At 35.8% G+C, this 12,644-nt stretch overlaps 1 protein-coding gene across 2 annotated transcripts in view; it reads right to left on the bottom strand.

Annotated features, from left to right (window-relative positions):
- Nucleotides 1-3,701: 3,701 nt before the first annotated feature.
- Nucleotides 3,702-12,644, bottom strand: part of BZW2 (basic leucine zipper and W2 domains 2) — a 61,792-nt gene continuing 52,849 nt past the window's right edge. For both annotated transcript variants that reach the window (XM_055314497.1, XM_055314496.1), the window contains exons 10-12: nucleotides 11,718-11,856; nucleotides 5,132-5,254; nucleotides 3,702-4,161 (exon numbers count right to left, since the gene is read on the bottom strand). In XM_055314497.1, coding sequence (XP_055170472.1) covers nucleotides 4,133-4,161; nucleotides 5,132-5,254; nucleotides 11,718-11,856 — 291 coding nt within the window. In that variant the 3' untranslated portion in view covers nucleotides 3,702-4,132. The remainder of the gene's footprint in view (nucleotides 4,162-5,131; nucleotides 5,255-11,717; nucleotides 11,857-12,644) is intronic.

The raw sequence follows: 12,644 nt of genomic DNA, 5'->3' as shown, positions 1-12,644 counted from the left end.
TAGAATGGACCTATTATTTAAAGAATTAAGCAAAACTAGTATTTGTAAGAATATAAAAAGATTGGAAGTATTCATCTCTGTAGCAGAAAACTATGTCATTGTTTCTTTTAAAAAGATTTTATTTATTCATGAGAGACACACAAAGAGGGAGGCAGAGACACAGGCAGAGGGAGAAGCAGGCTCCTTGCAAGGAGGCTGATGCAGGACTCGATTCTGGATCCCAGGATTACACCCTGAGCCAAAGGCAGATGCTCAACTGCTGAGCCACCCAGGCATCCCTTCCATGTTCTTTCTAAAGAAATTCAAGTATACAGAATAAAAAGGGAAAAATTCTTTTTCTTCCAGCTCTGCCCAAGACTAATACAGAAATAATTAGAAAATATCATTCCCTTTCTATGTATTTATAAAGGTATATTATATACACAGCTCTTCTTAATGGTGAAAATATTCTTAACTTTCATTTTCTTTTAATCATATATTATGAGCAACTTTTTGAGTCTACCTCATTCCGATATGGCTTTATCATAATTTATTCCACTAGACAATTTAAAAATCTGTCTATTCCAGTTTCATTATTAACAGAATGATCACTGCACATGTCTGTGGGCACACCTATAGAGTGGGTTCCAGAATGGAAGTGCTGAGTCAAAGAATATGAGATTTTTAAAGTGTTAATATTTATTGTGAAGTTTTAGCTCTAAAGGTCATGTGATTTATTTGCACATGCTTTGATTGAGCGTCTTTCCATATTGTCTGCCCATTTTAATGGACTTTTCAGTCATCTTGGATTTTTTTTCACTTTTTCGTTATTTATAGATGCTCTTTATGTTGATTATTTTTATCAAAAATATTTTCATCTAATCTGTTGAAACTCTGATCCCACATATATTTGGTATTTATTACTCATGTATGAATGCTTCAATATGAAAAAACATGTTGACATTTTATAATCAGATTTTGGGGTTTTATTCTGTTACGCTTTTCCCATGCCTGTTATGTAGGTATTTCCTACATTTTCTTTCAGTGTTTTCATTATTTTAACATTAAATCAAGACTTGTGACTATCCAGAAACTTTTATTTATTTTGTTAGTTTTAAAAATACTTAAGATGCTTTTTTCTTTTTATTTGAATATAGTTGACAAACAATATTACATTAGTTTCAGGTATACAGCATAGTGATTCAACTCAATACATTATGCCAAGCTTACAAGCGTAGCTACCATCTATCACCATACGCTATTACAATACAATTGACTGTATTCCCTATGTTGTACCTTTTATTCCGATAACTTACTCATTCCATAATTGGAAGCCTTTATCTCCCACTCTCACCCACTTTGCCCATCTCCCACCCCCTGGCAACCATTTATTCTTTGTATTTATAGGTCTGTTTCTTGTTTTTGTTCATTTGTTTTGCTTTTTAGATTGCACGTATTAGTGAAATCATATGGTATTTGCCTTTGTCTGACTTATTTAGCATAATACCCTTCAACTCCATCCATGTTGTCACAAATGGCAAATATCTATATCTATGCCATATTGTCTTTATCTATTGATACAGTCCTTGCTATTTGAACATTTTCCCCCTTCATGCTTGCTTACCTTAAAATCACTATCTCAAATTGTTTGGGAAAAAAATATTCTGTGCTAGAAAATGTTAAGTATTGAGTATCTTACCAGTGCTACTTTTTATAATTTAGAAAAGTGATTTTCTGGAGTTTCTAGATGTTTATTCATCTAGAAAAAGTGCTATTTAAAAAAAAAAAACACTTGCTTGAATTGTAGAGACATATTTTCATTATAATTTGACAGAAGAACATAGAGGAGAAAGAGTATTAGGTGTGGGACTCAGAAGATGGGACTTTTACTTCTATCTTGGTCACTAACTTTAAGGCCTTGGACAACTCTGTGCCTTTCTAGCTCTGTGTGCTCACCTTTGATATAGTGAAAACAAAATCAGATATCCTCCAACACACTTTTTGTTGTTTCCCCAAGGTGAAGGGGAAAGTCTTTTACACATTGACATATAAAATTAAACATGATATATATGAAATAAGACATAAAAATTGACATAAAATTTTTATTACAAATTGCATGTCATTTTCAAAATTTTTACCTTTAATAAATCTATTTTTGTCAAAATATCAGGTACAGATTTAACTTATTTCCACTTCTGAAATATGCCATGTATCCTAATTGGCAGTCAGCACTTATCAAGTTAGATGGCCAAATTTATGTTCGGACTAAAATTTTCCATTTTTTTCAATTTAAACAAACACACTTGCATGTATTCTAGGATGTGACTACCATTTCATAATACTAATTTTTAGGTAGGGGGAAGAAGGGTAGCTAGATAATGGAGGCTTGTCATGAATTGATAGCCTGGAAGGTATCAGACCCCTCTCCCTTCAGGTTTTTGCTTTTCTTTCAAACGTCTATCCTAGAAGAACAACACATTCTAGAATTGTCCCAGTACCAGCTGGTTTTCATCTCCAGGGCAGTGTACCATAATTGGATGAGGCATTAATACTTTCTTTTATAATATAGGGAAATTGTGAACAAGCAGACTACAAAAGAAATCTAGTTCGGAAGAGGGGCATCGCTCAGCAGAATTTCAAGAAAGGATAGACATACGTACAACCAGGGGTATTCTAATCACTTCAAGGTGCTGTAAAGCTCTTTCTTCCTGGCTTAGTTATTCAGTCATTATTCCTGTGTAATGAAAATGACATTCTCACATACAGAGGGTTTTTTTCAAAAGGATCTATTCAAATTAATATTTCCCTAATCCATTGTTGGGACAGAGAACTTGACAGTGCTCTAATGGGGAGAAAGGAATCAATCAAAGGCTGAGTGTTTAAAATATAGGAGGAAACCATCATGTTCAGATTTAGGTGTGTAGTTGTCATATGGAAAAGATTCCCTTTTCTTCCTGAGGACAAATAGATTGACTAGAAACATCTTTTGATACAGGATGGGGACATGACATGATAAAGTTCTTTATACACTTAATTTGCTGAATGTTGTTTGGCAAGTATCCTCCTTGTTTCAACTCTTATACTTAGATAAAACGTCTTGGAGATAACCATTGGTTGCCCCAATAGCAACAGGTGCATTCCTTAAGTTTTTCAAGAGTTAAGAAAGAACCCTGTAACAAAACTAAGAGCTTTCCCAAACAGTAAGATGTTTCCACATTGTTACTACTGAGGACAAGATAATTTAAAGACAAAACTCACCTAGTTATAAATATAAACAAAGATCTTTACATATGTATATCAATTACCCCTCCAAACAGGGAGGAAATAGTACTGAGAAAACATGAGAAGTGTGGAACTATATATTTACATACCTAATGATTATAAAATACTATCGCTTCATGGTATTAGTGCTAATGTGCATGTATTTTGGGTTGATTTTGCCCATCTAAGTACTAATCTGGCCCGACCCTGCTTAGCTTTTGAGATCAGACAATATTGAGTGTGTTCAGGATGGTATGGCTGTAGACTTTTGGGTCAATTTCTATTGCAGTATGAAGAAGAATGAAATGTACTACTTATGATGGTGAAAGAAGCAGAGTTGTTTCTATAGATGACAAATGTAACCATTCACAATTTTGGTTGGAGGGAAAAAGCATAATGATGAAAGGTCATCTGTGTAAGAAGTCATGTGCACTAAAGAAAGCTCTGAGAATAGAAGCCCAGATTTTTAAAAAGCCATTTATTTTAAAAAACTGGTTTGTCAAATCACATATACGAGCAGATACACAACTACCAAAGTGGCCCTGTAATAGACACCAGTGGGGCGTTCACCACACAGTACCTGAAAAATACAGCTAAAAAAGAGGAGTCTGTTGAGTATTTAATTTCAGATACCTACTTGACTCCTTGTTGAATGGCTTTAAGTTAGCATATAGTGAGTGAGAGGTAGAGTCCCAAGTATAATAGCTGATGCCTCAGGGCTCCATTTAAAAACAAAACAAAAACAAAAACCATTTCCCCCTCTGCATGAGGGAAACCTATCCTATTTTTTTTTCCTTTGTGAAAACAGAAGCCAAGTTTCTCCTCTCAAATGGTTCAGCATTCCCAGTAAAAGTGTTGTGTGGTAGCCTAGGTATTGTGCTTCTTGAGCCATCTAATTTTCTTCACCTTCCGATTCAGATTCTGGGGAGAGAAGAGAGAGAAAAGTCAGGTTTTTTTTATTAAGAGATTCCTTAAAAAAATAAAATAAAGATTTACTTATTCATTTTTAGAGAGAGAGAGAGAGAGCAAGCACGGGGGGTGGCGGAGAGACACTCATCAAGTCTGACTCCCCGCTGGGCGCAGATCCTGACCAGGGCTCCATCTCACAACCCATGAGATCATGCCCCAAGCCAGAACTAAGAGCCAGAAGCCTAACTGATTGAGCCACCCAGGCACCTGTCCTTTTAAAAAAAAATTTTTATTATGTAGTGCTCGCTTTGGCATCATATATACTAAAAAAAAAAAAAAAAAAAAAAAGTAAGTTGTAGGCCAAACATGGGACTCCAACTCATGACCCTGAGTCAAATGCTCTGCCAAGTAAACCAGCCAGATGCCCCCAGAGATTCCTTTAAATAAAGTCATGGAAGAGTTTCTAATCTGCCTCACACCCCAACCTCCCAAAGAAATTTTCTTGCTACAGGCATACATTTACTAGGGAAGAGAGTCACACGAGGGCAGTAGCAAACTGTTTTTTGCTTTTCAATGAACTTTGCCTTTCTAAAAATGTACCATACTCATAAATATTATTCTTTCACTGAGTACTCCCATTGTAAGTACTAGTGAACTGGTTAAGGGGTTATAAAAACCTACATAATCCCATAATGAGTAATGTAGCCAATTTTTCCCCCTTTCACAAAAGCCTGATGATTTATTCCTTTGTTCCCCATTAGGATGGACAATTTAACAGGTTATCTCTTTTTTTAAACCATGTAGGACATTTCATTGCTTTCATTTCAGAAAGGAAGGCTAAGTTTGTAGGCAAGATGTTCGATATTGAAAATACCCTAAGAACTTTAGTTTTAGGAGAGCCAGAAAAACCTGTGGGAGAGGTAGATACCTTTAATTATAACGAGAAAGTGTCTGCTAAAATGGTTGTTAAATGGCATCATACCTTCTTCTGCGTTTTGTAGCCACTCAACGAATTTCTTCATCTGGTCAAGAAAGACACTTTTGCCTTTGGCAACGTGAGCTTCCTTGTACCATTTCAGTATTGCTTCTTCACTCAGTACATCAGCTGCAATTTCAAACCAAAGATTTCAAAGTTACTACATAAATGTCATTTTTTTTAAAATGTCATGTTTTAAAGCAATTTTTGTCTTATAATTTAATAGAAACCAATCACTTTAAAATACTAAAAGCTCTCTTATAAAACAAACAACAAACATATCTGAAATGTATCAAGATGAACAGGAATCAAGCTCATTTCCATATAGCAAACACAGTGCTGTATTTTGGGAGTTAGCTTAGCAAATACTTAAGTGATGAGGATGATGATGATGATGATGATGATGATGATGATGATGATATATCCCATCAGGTATGATATATTGCAGGCTCATCTGTGAGTCACTACTGGGACTTGGAAATCTTTCCCAGTGCTAATTTGCTGGTAGGAAAGTGGGTTATTTTGTAATTTTGCAAATGAATCAGCAATTCCAGCAATTCAGAACACTCTGTGTTCTGCCAACTTCAAACATGTCTTGATTAAGCAGTAACCTCAAATGACTGGTCTTTTAAGAGGATTTACTCTCTTAGGAGAGAAAAAAAAAAGGCAAATAAAAACACATAAGTAGAACGTAATAGTGCTATTAACAAACAAGTATGAAGATGAGCTATCTGGGTGTATCATAGGACCAATATACATGTTACTCAAAATTCTACATTTATTCTATCACAAAGTCATGAATTTCTTATAATATCCTAAATCACAAGAGCAATGTTTTCTTTGTACTCCATTAAGAGAAAAACAGGGACATTAGGTAGACTCTTATAGGTTTCTAGCAAAAAGTAGTATCTATTAACTACTCTACCTTAAATTCTAAATCCCACAGATGTGCCATGAAACCCTCAAGTTACCACTAATTTAGACTACTTAATGTTAGGAACAGGAAAGAGAATATGAAAATAATTGTCTATGTATTTTGCCAACATTCCAATGGGTTGTCTTTTGGGATTTCAGGGTAAGAAATGAGATGGGAAGCATATAAAAAGAATTTATTATTGTCCCCAACACCCACCCAATCCATTATAAATGCTGATAAATCACACTAATGAGGTTTTGCAGTTAAAATATAATTTTAACTTAAAAAAAAAACAAGCAAAATAATTTGATATTGTTTTCATTGAAAACTTCACTAATGTTTTCATAACCCAAACTGGAAGTCCTTTTCAAAATTAATTGGTTTGGATTCAGTGGAAGAGAGTGAATTGACTAAAAATGCACACAATTGATTGTAGAAAATATCAAGTTTGTTTTCCTTATTTTCATCATTAAATACACTACATTTTGCAAGGGAAGAAGAAAGTCTGGATTTACTCATTCATAAAAGCTGGGTGTAAAAATCATAATCAAGAGTCCTATAGAATTACTCTTAGCATCTCATCTTTTCGCTCCCATTCCCAGCTCCTACTCTTCTCTCACAATGATAAAAAGACTTTGGCCAATTGCCATCAAAGCCCAGTGTTTGCAGAGGTGAGGAGCACACAATTCATAGCTGAAGGACATGACTTGTTCTTGTGCAAGGCTGCTTTGCACAGATTTTTCAAGAACACTTATCGACTCAAACATGGATTTTTTAGTCCTTTTTAGAGAATTTTTTATGACATTTTTTAAGAGGCTTATGATTTAGATCACTCAATTTCCAAACTGTTTTGGTCATGCTTTCCTATCAGATCACTTAGCATGTAAATCTAACGTATGTATGTTTTTTTTACAGGCAAGCACTACAGAACTATTATTATAAAATAAACAGATTTTAAAATGTAACAAACACAGAGAAATGCTATTTTATCTCCTTACTTTAATGAACTATGTGTGATGCAATGCTCATGTTGGAAACCTGATGGAGACTGCACTTTTTCCCTCAGGTTTTCCTTCTGAAGATTAAGAGCTCCTCCGTGCATTTTATTGCCCCACAGAGGCTGCAAGAGGCCATGTCACTATTAAAATGCTGGTCACACAGACACTAAATCACTAGGTAAAACTTATCAGAAGCACTGTCCACAGAAAGTGAGACAAACTGCAAAGTTGAGTTCCTAGAAGAGCCTAATTTAGTAATGAATACTTGCTGCAAGACCAAATTTCTAGTACCAGGGAAGAAATCATAAAGAGGGGGCAAAAACAACTACACAGGGCAGCTTAGGAAGCAAAGCGCAGACATCAAAAAGTTGAAGAAACTCAACGTTTGTTTAGTGAAAGGCCTAATCCAAAGAGGAAAGAACTTCCTGAGGTACAAAGAGAGAACTTCCTCCCCTACTAAGGAAAAGTGGGGAGAGGAGTTCATTAACACTGAAGAACAACAGTGTTTGTCGGAATCTCCCAGAAATGCCTGCTAAGAATATAGAATATCAGTAAAAGTACAGTAAGAAAAACATTCTACAAGTGCATGTAGAATTCTCTCAGATTACAAAATATCTTCTTCCATTCTATCTGGCTTAATACTATGTGCCTCTAACATCCTATCTCACTTCTCATCCTCCTCTGTGTGAGTCTTATTTTAGAAATGAAATGGTGACTTTAATGCTTGGTTTTCTTCTACACTCTAAAATTTAGGATCTATTCTGTTCATCGTCTCATTCCCAGCATTTAATGGAAGATCTGCCATCTACTACGCATTCAATAAATGTATGATGCACAAATCCAACTTGATGAGAAAAACTACATATTTCTCAATTTGCAGAGTTATAATTTAAATGCTGGGTTTTCACTAGGATCAAAGAGAGAAGACTGTACAAGTGGTCTGAGAATGGCAAAGCTGTAGGAAAGATTACTTAGATATTTACGTTAAAATCTTATGTCACTTGCGGGGGTGCCGGGGTGGCTCAGTGGGTTAAGTGTCCCACTCTTGGTTTTGGCTCAGGTCAGGATCTCAGGGTTGTGGGATTGAGCCCTTTGTCAGGCTCCCCGCTCAGCATGGAGTCGGCTTAAGATTCTTTCTCCCTCTCTCTCTGCCCCTCCTCCCCACTTGTGAACTCTTGTATGTGCTCTCTCCCTAAAATAAATAAATAAATAAAATCTTTAAATTAAAACTTATGAAGTTCATTATTTTAGGGATGTCACATAGACATACAAGTCAAAAATAATTTACCTTAAGAATGCTATGGTGAGAAGGCCACTCACCTTTTTTTAGGATGAGAAAAGAAAGTTTCTTTCACAAAAATGTGCATGAGGGACAGAACTTAACCTCAGAAATATCTGCAAACCACACATTCCATGATAGAGGTACTAACAGGGTTTGAGAAGGGAGTTTTATATTTTTCAGATCTACATGCTGAGAATATGGTACGTAGCTTTGGGACAAAAGGAAGAGAAATTATATTAAGAGGTGACTAATGTCTGAAAATTAGTGATGGGCTTACTATCTTACTATTTTTCTTACGGCATAGAAATGTAAAAATCTAGATTTTAATACTGAAAGTGAATCTTAACTTAATGACCAATCTCTACTTTTTCTTTCATTCCAGAAGAGCACTATTATTTATAGTTTATTCACTTTCATTCCCTTGTTATTTACATGTTTGAAAAAAAAATCTTTCAATTTGGCATTCATTTAAAAATAATTAAGTTTGTCAAGGAGACAGGGCAAATCATACCCCCAAGTGTCTGTTATCCTCACATTCTAGAAACATTCTAGAAATACAGGGAAGGTATGTGTGTATATTAACAGAGAGAGATTAAAAGTGAAAGGAGAAATTATTTATTTCTATTACATTTTTAAAAACCTGCTTTAAAGCAAAATATTCCTTACAATAAATAAAGGGAATCCACATTACTACATAAAAGAAGCAAAACAGATACTATTTGGTATTTGTTGAATGTGTATGTGTACATGGAATTAAACAGAAGTATAATCTTGGAGCATGCATGTTATTATAGTTCATAGAATTTGTCAGTTCTGGCATTTTGTAACTCTTTAGACCACTGGTCCTGACCAACAGTCACAGCATCACCTGGAAATGTGTTAAAATGCAAATTTGTTGGGCTTGAACCTGGACCTTCTGAACCAGAATCCCTGGGGAATCTGTTTTAATAAGCTCTCTAGGTGATTCATATGCACAGTAGCACTGGGAAGAGTGCTTTAATACATACACACTATTCCTGAAGCATTTCTAGGCATATGAAATACAGAATAAGAACATCCAAGTCCTCGTAAAACAAAAAATGTACATCTCCTGGTGCACAGATGTTTGTTGGATAAAATTAGGTCAAATAAAAAACCACTATCCAAAAAAAGGTAAGAAGGTAAACACAAACTCTTAATAGTAGGGTGGAAAGATCATTCCTCGGGGATTCCATGTTTCCAAGAGGAAAAAAAAAATCTAATTATTTCATCCAGTATAATAGCCTATCTGTATAATTTTGTGGGAAATTATGAAACTACCTAGGAAATAACACTTAGTTTTCATTCCTCAGTGATGTATTTTCGGTTTCCATTTTATGGTTTCCTGATTTCATTTACGAAAATAAGCCAGAATAAAACTGATGTTGACACCTTCCTGTGTTCCCTTGGGTTCGCTCATACTTTCCACAGACCTGACTTTTAACTACTTAAAACCTGACCACCTAGTTAATCAATGGCCTTAGGAAGAGCTATTGTTTCTTCTTTTTTCTTCTTGGTATCCACTTCTCTGTTAATTTTATAATTCCAGGTCTCTGTTCTTTTGCATGTGGAGATGAAGAATAAGAAATCACTCAAAGCATCCAGTTTTGTTGTCAGTAGATGTTATAAGGAGTACAGTGGGAAAGAATGTTGACATTAATGGTTAAAATGAGAAATCTGAAAAAGAATTTTAATAGATGCTATTACTGACAAAGAGTAGTATGTGTATATGTGTATGTGTATGTGTGTGTGTGTGTGTGTGTGTGTGTGTGTGAAAATCAAGTTCAATAATAAAATGAAGTGCTCCTGCAGATAAGGCTCAAACGGTATGTCTCTGTTACAAAAAGATTTGGTTAGTTGGGTTAGCTTTTTTTAAATATAAATCTATTTTTTATTGGTGTTCAATTTGCCAACATATAGAATAACACCCAGTGCTCATCCCGTCAAGTGCCCACCTCAGTGCCCATCACCCAGTCACCCCCACCAACCCCCGCCCACCTCCCCTTCCACCACCCCCAGTTTGCTTCAGTTGGGTTAGCTCTTAAGTGACAAGAAAGTAAACTGTGTGCTTAGGCTAGAAGTTTACAAACAGTTTGCTTTTCTATAGGGGATAATCCTGGCCACTCACAAAGCAAATGTGAAACCTGTCTCAGAGGTCTCTCTCTACCAGCTTACAGTGAAGTGAACAATGGTTAGTGTGGACAGAGTGGCCACGGGCTGGGTGGGCACGGTTTCTCTTTCTTGGCTACTGGGTACCGCAGGTGGGTAGGCATATATGACCCTCAGGTTGGGTTCTGACAGGTCACCTTGGGCATCCTCTAAGCCCTAGTTTTAGGACATCGATATCTCCTGACACCATGTCCAAGAGGACCTAATTCAGATCTGGCCAGAGAAACATACCAAGTACTGAACTTCAAATGGGACGTGGAAGCACATACTCCTACTGATATAAAAATTGTGCTGAATACCCTCATGCTGAGAAAGTAAAATATTACCCAAACACTTGTAGCCAAGATATGTGCATCTGAAGAATCTGTATAATTAGAACTCTGTGAAATGCTTGAACATTTTAAAAATAGCTATTAATCAATAATATAAAATTCTTACACTCCACATGCCCAAATTATCATTCAAAATAGACAAATTTAAAAACACATAGAAAGGAAAAGAAACATTTAGTTGATGTTGATCATTTTATAATGTTCAAAATGTATCATTTCTTAAGTGCTCCTTCTTCCCCCCATAAAACTATGTGAACTCAGAACAAAGAATAGCCCAGGATCATTTTTTGTATACTACAGGTATAGAAAATGAGATCAGTTAACACTCTAATAGTGTTCACTTATTAAAGGCAGTGCTAGTTGTCATGACAACCTAATCCTTCCAAATACAATGAAAAGACAGTAAAGTGAAAATTCTAAAAATAATCATTTCCATGAAGAACAGGAGAATGGCTGGACCAGATAATTAAAATACAAAGTAAAAAGCTAATTATTTCAGTAATTTCAGTCAGCTTTTTAGCATCTGAGCAGGTCTGAATATACTACAGGCAGCCCTCACTAGTCACTGTTATTAGAGCTAATCCTTAAAATTCAAAAGCAGACCTCATTACTTTTTGTTAGTACAGTCTTTTTCACCATCCCTCCTCACCCAAAATAATAACCAGTTTATCATCAGCCTTCTGGCAATGGGCCCAGGGGCCTAATCATGCCTATATGGCATTTGCACTTTCTCTTTTCACATAATATGGTTGCCTCACTAAAACTTGCAAAAATTAGCATGAACCCCATTTCTCTCTTTGCCTCCCCCAACCCTGTGCTGGGCCTCAAAGAGCTTCAACAAAACATGGAAACGTTGTAGAGTAACATGGACAGATACCTTTATAAAAGAGAACCACGATCTTCTGAAAAGCTTTCATGAAATGGATGTTGTCGTAACAGTATTCTTGAACCTTCTGGAGGAGGATCAGTTCTGACTGGCCCTGGGAACTAAATACAGCCAGCAGTGGAGCATATTGCTGGAACAGAAGTGGGGAATAAGACCAACCATTAATTTTCATGGGAAGTACAGGGCCAACCATACTTGAATCACAGCAGGAATCTGGGGGATTTGCTTAGAAAGCATTTACTTTTAGGATTATAACAGTGTCCAATCAGAATTTATCTTTTATCTTAGCGTCATATCAGATTTCTTCACTGTACCCACTAAAAGAAGAGATCAAATATGAAATTCTGACTTTATTAAAGGCCATGTACTATGTCATCTACTGGGCACTATAAAAAGAAAATAGAGTGGTCTTGGAGTGGCCACATTCGGTATTGGTGGTGTTTTCTTTTCCATATATCCCAGACCCACCTCACAGGTCATCTTTGTGGTTTTGTTCATTTTGTTCATATTGCTCCCTTTGTCCCAATTGTCCCTGGTTTCCGGTCCCTGATATATAGCCACCGTTTTCTCTTAAAACCTAACTAACCCCATTCACAAATTTCCTCCAAGGAGCTCTCCCGGATCAAGTTAACCTGCAGATTTTACTCACTGCTCTGTTCTAAACACTGAGAGTTCTTTAATTTACATTCTACCTAATTTCTACTAGGTAGTTTTTGACTTACTAGTTCAAATGTAAACTCTGAAGGAAGGATCTAAGTCTTTCACTCATCTTAATATAGTTTTATAGGGAGTAAACAAGCAAAAACATGTATCCATGAAAAAAACATGCAATTTACACAATGAATTGACTTCGGACCAATCAGACACTTCTTAAATTCTAATGCCAATCAGTAGTCTACTTAAACAAAATTACCAAGA

The sequence above is a fragment of the Nyctereutes procyonoides genome, unplaced genomic scaffold, assembly GCF_905146905.1.
Source record: "Nyctereutes procyonoides isolate TBG_1078 unplaced genomic scaffold, NYPRO_anot_genome, whole genome shotgun sequence".
Classification (NCBI taxonomy): Eukaryota; Metazoa; Chordata; class Mammalia; order Carnivora; family Canidae; genus Nyctereutes; species Nyctereutes procyonoides.
Note: the sequence above shows the minus strand (reverse complement) of the source record. Positions and strands in the feature narration are given on the sequence as shown.